Source organism: Nematolebias whitei, chromosome 20 (assembly GCF_014905685.2).
Source record: "Nematolebias whitei isolate Nwh7 chromosome 20, NemWhi1, whole genome shotgun sequence".
Classification (NCBI taxonomy): domain Eukaryota; kingdom Metazoa; phylum Chordata; class Actinopteri; order Cyprinodontiformes; family Rivulidae; genus Nematolebias; species Nematolebias whitei.
The window spans coordinates 29,212,165-29,221,354 of record NC_056517.1 but is presented as its reverse complement, the minus strand read 5'-3'; the positions used below and the strand labels follow the sequence as shown (position 1 = coordinate 29,221,354).

Here is a 9,190-nt window from a genome sequence, read left to right as displayed (position 1 = left end):
GATATTCTCTGTGTTTCTAAACATGATCTCTTGACCAGTTCCATATAATAACTGAAATAACAGAGGTTTTTTTTTTTTTTATACTAAAGTGAAGTCATACCTTGAGCCACCCAACATGATTTCCAAGAACAGACATACAAACTGAAAATACATAAACATATGCACACAACACATAACACATTAAAAAGGATCATTCAGAATATTCTGTGGACCTGTCATGAATAATTAATATCTTACCTGTTGCAGACAACTTTTGACTTGCTTATTTTTTAATAAATTAACATTAATGGCTCATTCTAGCAAGACTATAACCAAAATGCATTACTGTCACATTGAAATTAATAATTTTGCAGCGACCCATGTGACTGCTATTCAATTAACCTTTACATCACTGTCAGTTTTGTATTAGACAACAGTTGATATTAAATTTTGTGGTTATTTGCAATTGCAAACAGCCACAGAAACGGCTAAGTGTAGCATTTATATTGCTGCCTGGGACATTTCCTGTATGAATATTATAATGTATCTGCCAGAATTATCATTATAAAACAAATATAACAATGACATAAAGATTATTAAAGTAGTTGCAAGAACCAGGAATGTATTTTAAATTGGAGTTATTTCAAGGCAACAAAAGTCCACTTTTGATTTTTGCTTTACTTGGACCAACATCAATTTGGTCAGAATTAAACCTGAGCTATCCAACACAGGTAAGATATTAACTGTTAAAAACTCTTTCAGAAAATCCAAGATTTGAACTATCCCTACCGTTTTATCCATCAACCCAAACCTCTTGTCAAGGTCAAGGTTCTTTATTGTCATTTGCATCACGTGTGGCACATGTGGTGGAACGAAATTGTGTACACAGGGTCCCATTTACATCTAACAAAAGTATAAAATGTCAAAGAAAAACAGTAATAAGATCTAAGATATGAACTAAGAAATACGCTAAACCAAGAATACGCAAAACACAGTGCAAAAACTGTAATACGCCGAACAGCAGCAGCACGAACATGAGTCTGTGTGAGTAGACGAGTACGAATGAATACAGCAACATGAAATAAATCAGCAGCATGAGATCAGCAGCATGGATAATCAGCAGCACATATCATCAATCAAGTGGCATTACAGTGATTTTTTTTTTTGTTGTTGTATGTTTTAGGTCAGTCTGTTGTGAGATAATTTACTTTCTAAAAAGACAAGTTGTAACGTCTTTTTGAGCTGTGATCATTGAAGTGTTTCTTCAGTGTGTTTAAAAATCAACATTAGATATAGGTTTGTTTTTTGAATTATACATTTGTTTCCAGTTTACCCTTTTTCCAACATCAAAAGCTTTATGCTTCAAGGCTCTCAGGCTGTCAGAGGAGTTTAATGGGTCACTGACTCCTGGCCTGGGTAACAAGTTGTGATAAAAGAAATACGTAAATTCTGAGGTTAAACTGAAGTGAATCCTCCTCCATTTGACATCCTACCATAATAATTCAACAGTAAATTACCATACATGCCACATCAGCTGACTCTGACCTCACAGGAACGTCTGTGCCAAAAGGTTCCCACTCCTTCAATAATAAATGATCAAGTGAAATAATTTGTCTTGATTGACTGAGTGTGCTGTATCTATTTCCAGGTTCATGGAAATCAGCTGTTTCAGGTCAAGAGTACGAGTTTCTTTTAGGTTTTAAGAACAACTTGATCCTGTGTGTGTGTGTTGCTTTACATCAAGGTTTTTAGATGCATACACACAAAAGATTTATGTTTCTAAACCTCCAAGGCACAAAGCGTTTCTCGCTCATCACTTAGTCATTGCAGTTTTACAGAAAATTAGTTTTGTTTTCTGTAACTTTCTGATGTAGTCATACTTTGTTGTATTTTTTTTCTTTCTGACAGCACATTCTGTTGTATTTAATGTTCCCAAAAGCCATTTCTCCAACGTTTTTAACTTACATTCAGCACGTAGATTTAAAATCCCACTCATTAGAGCACAATTGTTTCAAAGCTTCACCCTTTGATTTATGCTTTAGCAGCAAGTAAACACGTTTGTGTAATTTCTCTTCACATTCGTACAATGACAGGATGTTAAATCTTAACGTTAACTTGAATGCATCGTTCATTTGGTGGAACATTTGACTCGTGGGGTATTTACTCTCCTGGCACCATGTTGTGAATGCAATCTGTTTCACAATGAAGTTTTTTTTATTTATTTATAAAATTTAAACAGCTCTGCTTTAAAGGTTTGATTTTTTTTTTTTTTTGCCAGAGTGTAAAATATGTGTCCACTTTGTTGAAGAGATATATCAAAAAGCTTTCAGATGACTACAACATTTGACTAATTCTAATTTAAATGCTCTCTCACTTTAATATTACATTTTCCCACATCTAACAGGTTAAAGTGGGACAACAAATGTATTTTTAGCTGTGCAGAACTCTGCAGTTAACGTACAAAAGGCATGCACTCGTGTTAGTTTAAAGCAGTACGGCTTTATTAAAGTGAGGTTCTGTGGAGAGATTAAGAATTGTTATTATCTTACCTGTTGTAAGTAGCTCTTTAAGCAACCTCAGATCAGGGAATCGAGTTTAATTCTGGCAGCTCAGTTCGCGCAAAGCCAACACTTATGTTATTTACGTTATTTTTTTCTAAGCTCAAAAGCAGCAGCAGCGAGCTGTAGCACTTCCAAAAGCAATAAACATATTTATTTGGATTAACTGTAATGCAAAACCCACAGCGATGCAAAGGCTTATAAACTACTGTTTGCTTCTGCTGCCATTAAACTTTTGAGATTCAAGTTGTTTAAGCAGAAGCTGACCAATGCAAAAACATACAAGAACATGTAACAACAGAATATTTTACATCTTAAATAATCCATAAACTAAATCACTAAATGATTGAAATTGGAACACACACACACACACACAAATATATATAATAATCTAACCATGATATTCAGTTTAGACTTTTTATCCATCAGGTAAGTTAATTCCCTTTACACCGATCCATTCTTTCTCAAGCATAAAAATAACTCGCTATGTGTCATTGTGGTTGAACTTGTTCCCCCAGTAGCTCCTATAATGCATAAAAAACAATAACTAGAAGAAATAAAGCTTCTTTTTTTCCCCCTAATGTTCTCTGGCTCTGTAAGCAAGCCTGCGGTAGTCCTGTAGACAAAATCTAAGCATCAAAGCACAGTATGTTCAGTGCACAGGGACTGGAAATAATTGTTTTTTTTATCGGATGCCTCCTCAGAGAGAGGAACATTCAAAGTCCCTGGTATGACAGATTAGTGATTAATTTAAAAATTAATGGAAAAGGCTAAAGTGCATGATGCCATCTTTGAGGAAAATACCTGAGACAAAGATTAGAAAGATACGAGTGCGTGCCAGAGTGACTCACTTTGATTAAATCCACCAACGCTCACAGTAATTTTATACGTCTCTATTCCAGAAAATTCCCCCTCCGCTTTATTTAACCACAGAGCCCAACGCTTCTGAATCTAATTGTTTTGATAGGGTTTTGCTGCTAGAGTCAGATTAACTGAGGAGTTCTGGATTTCAAAACAAAAAACTATAAATTGAATTATTGAACTGAATTAAATCATTTTTGAATTAATTAAAATGGCTTATTTCCACACAAAAACATTAGTGTTTTTCCTTTTTTTTAACCATGGCTGTATATGAAATAAATGTTAACAGTAAATATACAATAGGTTTGATTTTGTTATGCAAAAAAAGTGGTTAAAATTTAACAATTCATTCATTCAACCTTTATTTATGCAGGTTAGTTCCCATTGAGCCTCAATGACTCATTTACAAGAGAGACCTGTTACAGACAAAAGTAGATTAAGAAAAGAGAAACACGAGAAGAGGGGAGATAAAAAAAAAAAAATCATATCTCATACTATGTCCTGGCCGGGGCACAAAGTGAAAGTTGCAAAAAATAAAAGACCTCGCACATAAATAGCAACATACTAATGACATCATAATACATTGATGCATGAGGAGACTGACAAAGATGGTGAGTTGTCCATGGACACCGCCAGAAAGTTCCATAGTCCTGATAAGAGATGGCACAGTGTCTATCAGTCGGCTCAGCTCTGATACAGGTCCACAGAGGTCCTTGAGGGAGCAGGCAGGGGAGAGTTCACATAACCTCCAGGAGAAATTTGAGCTAGTTGGCCTATGGCCAAGCGAGGAAGCCTGATTCAGATAACATTTGTTTTGGAACAGGCTGACTCTACTTGATTTGTTTTGTCTGCCTTCATAGTTCTGCTGACATGTCTCAATGGCGACTCCAAACAGCCAAATTTTGTGGTCACTCTGCCGGGCCGTGCTTGTAGCCTTCTCCAAGTTTGATTCCTTCATGCCAGCGAGTTCCAGGAGCCGCAATTGTCCTGCGATTCTCAGAAATCGCGTCCAGCTTACGGCTGAGCTCACAAAGCATCTGAGTCTGAGTGTTCACTGCACGGCACATTCCTTCACATAAGGCTGACAACCTCACAACTTCCAGAACTGCTGCCGACGTCTTCCGAATTTGTCGATACACCAGATACCCGCCAACTCCAAAAAGCAGAAATCCTGTTATCATAAATCCAATTGTGTACACGTCTTCTACATCCTCAATGGACAATACGAACAGACACACCGTCTTCCACTGTCACCAGGAATCCATAGTGTACCCAGCTGCAAGTGTCCATTCAGGGCATGAGGGCTCTCCTTTGCCATGTACATTTAACAATTAATCATTAAAGTTGATAGCTTTGGCTAAAAAGAAAAGGTAACCATGGTAACCAGTGCACATACATTATGCAATATTTACATGATGGAGCTCCCGTCCTGATCTTGCAACACTTTGTGATGTGTTTTAAATTACCCATGTGAAGCTCAGCCACATCGGTCAGGCTGTTGATGTCCAGATGGACACGTAGCTGAAAGCAGTGAGCCGCTTCAGGGTTTGAGACATGAGACACAGGAGACAAACAGGTCAAACCAAGAGTCCAATTTCTGATCGATTTGGAAGAAGTCACAAGTGCCAGTTCATCACTGGCCGGATCAATACTTGGGTTTGCACAAGAAGCAGCTCTGTCTGATTCCCAACAGGCTTTTTTATTTGTCTGCATCTTAGTCTCAGCATGAATATTTAATGAACGTGTATATATGAGGATTTTTAATTTTCTTAACTGTATTTAGTTTATTTATTATAATGCTATAAAAGCCATCTCAATATGCTATAACTTAACAGGTGTAGAAAAACCCCGGAGAGCAAAAACTGCTGATGCAAAATAATGAATCTAGTTTTAGGTACAACTTTCTGTAACAGTTGTCTGAACTGTCAGCCTATTAAATTTTTTACGCTTCAGTTCTCACAACCCATTAAATCGTGCACTGACTGACAGGAATGCAAAGTCTTTCTCTGTCATCTCACTACAAAAAAAAAAAAAAGATAAATCAGAGGGTGTATGGGGGTAGACTCATATTTTCAGATGATTTCACTACATGGACTCTGTTGTTTCACAGTAAACGTGTTCTTGGCTAATTAAAGCAGAAGTGATCATAAGATAAATGTAAGTAAACAAAACTAAATGCAGATGTTTTGTGAGCTTGTTGGAAGAGGAGGTGCTCGTATGTGTGTGTTCCAAAAAAAAAAAAAAAGAAGTGATTTATAAACGTTTCAGTAAGAACACCCATGATGGATCTGAGGTTTAAAGTGATGCTATTAGAGCTTTTGGACATATTCCATTTGTTTTTGAGCTTAAACTTGAGTTGTTCTTGGCTTGTCTATGCTTTTGTGATTTCCGCCTATGTTACGAAGAATTTAATAGTTCATTGAGTAGATCAATCCTCTGAGTTTGTGTCCCAATACTTTCCAGGAATAGATGATTTCTCCCAGAACATGGCTCTTCAGCTGTGTAAAATGCCTTCTTCTCAGCTAAATCAGTAAAATTATGTTACTTGCAGTGAGAACGTTAAATAACTTTTTAAAACCCTGCCATCAAACTAAACCCAAACTGAAACAGACACAAAATGTAAAAGTGCGTTACAAATTAAATTCATTATTATTATTATTAAACCCTTTCTCATACTCAACTTAATATTTGATCAAAACTCAAGTGTTTGCATTTAACCAACCTAAAACCAGAAGATCAGTTAAAGAAGCAAACATTTCATATCGTTTAGCAAAAGAACACAGAACTTCTGTCCTAAAGGCTCCATCTGGTGTAAATTTGATGAAACACAAGGTTAAATTCCTCTTCTATATTCATTTTTCCATTTTCATTCTTAGTTTCATTTGGCATATAAATATGTGGTTAAGTGGAAGCAATAATACTATTTTCGTGTTTTTTCAGGTCACTCAACAATCAATAAGGCGGCACGGTGGAGCAGTTGGTAGAGCTGCCGCCTCTCAGCAAGGTCGCTGGATCAAATCCCAGCTGGGGGCCTTTCTAGGTGGAGTTTGCATGTTCTCTCTGTGCATGTGTGCGTTTTCTCCAGGTACTCCGGTTTCCTCCCACAGACCAAAAACATGCATGTTAGGCTGATTGGCAACTCTAAATTGTTCCTAGGTGTGAGTGAGAGAGTGAATGATTGTTTGTCTCGATGTGTCCCTGTGATGGACTGGAGACCTGTCCACGATGTCCCCTGCCTCTCGCACAATGACTGCTGGACATGGACACCAGTCATCCCCGCAATCCAAAGAGGAAGAAGCGGGTAACAATAATGAATGGATAAACAATCAATAAAGTGTGGAAACAATCAAATGTCAAGAAATATACTATTCACTGTTTTTTATATCTTCACTGAATGAAAGTGATTAAGATCAAACCTTTCCACGGATGTCCTGCACACACCGCATCAAAACAAATGAAAGAACCTGGTACTTTTATTTACAATATTCTAATATTTCAGAAACATAAATGATAGTCTGATAAGTTGCAGGAAAATCTGCATCTCAATAAATGAACAAAACCATCAAAATAAAATATGTACAACTTGAAATGTAATAAACCACAGATTTTATTTGCAGGGTGGAGTTTCATAATAAAACAGATATTTTTTTAAACAGACACTGAAATGTGTCTTTTCACATGTTCAAATTCAAACATAATTTAGGATTAGATTTAAACGATTGTAAGAACTGCAGACTGAAATATATATTTATACAAGATATATACATATATGTATGTATGTATTAACAACTTCAAATAAACCAAATATACAAAAAAAGATCTAGATTTTTTTCAACAATCCTGACAAAGACAAATTTAACCAGAGTGCGGATTTTTAAACAAATTACTTCGCAATGAACAATAAAATCAGTACTTCTCTATTTTTTCAGTTTTTACATCTGTTGAAAAACAGAAAACTGAAATATGTGCGTTTGATATAGTAGAAGAAAAAAAAAAACGTGTTTATTGGTGATAAGTTAGGCATCCTAAAGATAATAACCCCTCCATGACAGTGAGACTCAGATCACCTACCGATCTTAAAGTCATTAATGAAGAGGATTTTACTTTAGAGCAGCTAAATTGGTGAATCTGCACATTAATAAAGACCAAAAACACTTAAATTAGCTTTGTCCCAAATCAAAGCATAACACACCCTACAGTTTGGAAGTAAAAAAAAAAAAAAAAACTTTAAATGAAGCTTTTACAGTAGCCTAAATAAGGATTAATTTATACAAAGCTAAAAAGCAGCAAACAACTATCCTTCAGTGCAGCTATTATTTATTAAAACATTCAATATTTTACTGTATCAAACTCCTACACTTGCATCTTCATCCGTAAAAAACTTGTTCTTAGCTTAAAAATATAATTACATTACTTCTAACAATCACAAACGGTCACTGAACTCTGTAAACAGATTATGCAAAGATAATCAAATTAGAATGGATATGTATTGAAGAGCAGACGCTTCAGCTACTAACGTGCTCATAAACTGAATATTTGTTTAAAAAAAAAAAAACTTTGGTCAGCAACTCTGATTGAAAAACAATTTTGCTGAAAACTTTCTTTCTTGACATCACTTACACATTTGTAATTACAGAATAAGTGCATGTTACTTCATTCTCAGCCTGTAAAACTACACAAAATGAAAGTACTTACTGTACTCACAAAAGTATGAGCTTGTACTTTAAATTTATGATTGTCTATTGTTGTCGTCATTCTTTGTTGAAATCAGGTCTCTCTTGTAAATAAGTCCTCAAGGTTCAATGAGATTAACCTGTCTAAATAAAGGTTGAATGAATGAATGAATGAATTTACTATGATGAAACAGTTCCAAAATGTCTTTGTTTTGTTAGAAACCCATGCAACATAGTGCAAATTTACTTCCATGTTGCTCCTCCTTGAGCTGAATATTGGATAGATGTGGCATGCTAAACCATCGTGCGCTCATCAGACTCCACAGTCGTCAGTTCTTTGCTGGACTCTACGAGTGAGGATGAGGAAGGTGGAAACGGAAGCAACAGAAATGTGGAAGATGAGCTGCCACGCGTTCCTCAAGCCGTGCAGGTACAAGTTGCATAGAACGATGACGCTCAACAGAAAGAAGGACTTTAACTTCTTCTGAGAGGAGTGGAACAGGAACAGGTGGCACTGCAGAGGCAGCAACAAGACAAGTTAGAAAGAGCTCACTTGTTTTTGTGTTAAACAGCTGAGTAAAGGTGTTACTTACCTGAAACGCACAGCAGACGAACGCAAAGAGAAATGCCACAAAGTTCCAAATGCCCTCATAATCATCCTTTGGAAAGGAACATAATTAGTTTTAAACTACTGTTTTTCAAGTACTTTTCTTTTTTAATATTAACTTGCACAAGCATTTGAAATATATGCACAGGGTTCGTTTATCGCGGACTCGCTCAATCGCGGTTTTTCAAAATAAGACTGGACATGACACACAATTGGTTGATTGATGGACGAGCCACACGATCGGCATGGAATTTTTATGTTAAATGAATGATTTAAAATTATTTTGCACCTGCCGCACCTTTGTGCAGCCCACACTGCAGGAAAAGCTTTAAGCTTCCTGCTGTAGCTGATCAGCTGCTCTCTGTGCAGAGCGAAGAAGTGGGCGTGGCCAAGAACGCCTGCAGGTGGCAAAGAGCAGAGAAGGCAGGGAGCTGAAATCATGACATTCTGTGCTCTTTTAGAGCGTTTAGAGTTTAGAAACATTGTTTAAAATATTGCAAGAGCGTGGGAAG

General features: G+C 36.3%; 1 protein-coding gene across 1 annotated transcript in view; it reads right to left on the bottom strand.

Moving 5' to 3' along the window:
* Positions 1-8,281: 8,281 nt before the first annotated feature.
* Positions 8,282-9,190, bottom strand: part of sec22c (SEC22 homolog C, vesicle trafficking protein) — a 2,155-nt gene continuing 1,246 nt past the window's right edge. Inside the window, exons 5-6 of the mRNA XM_037693902.1 lie at positions 8,665-8,730; positions 8,282-8,585 (exon numbers count right to left, since the gene is read on the bottom strand). Coding sequence (XP_037549830.1) covers positions 8,385-8,585; positions 8,665-8,730 — 267 coding nt within the window. The 3' untranslated portion in view covers positions 8,282-8,384. The remainder of the gene's footprint in view (positions 8,586-8,664; positions 8,731-9,190) is intronic.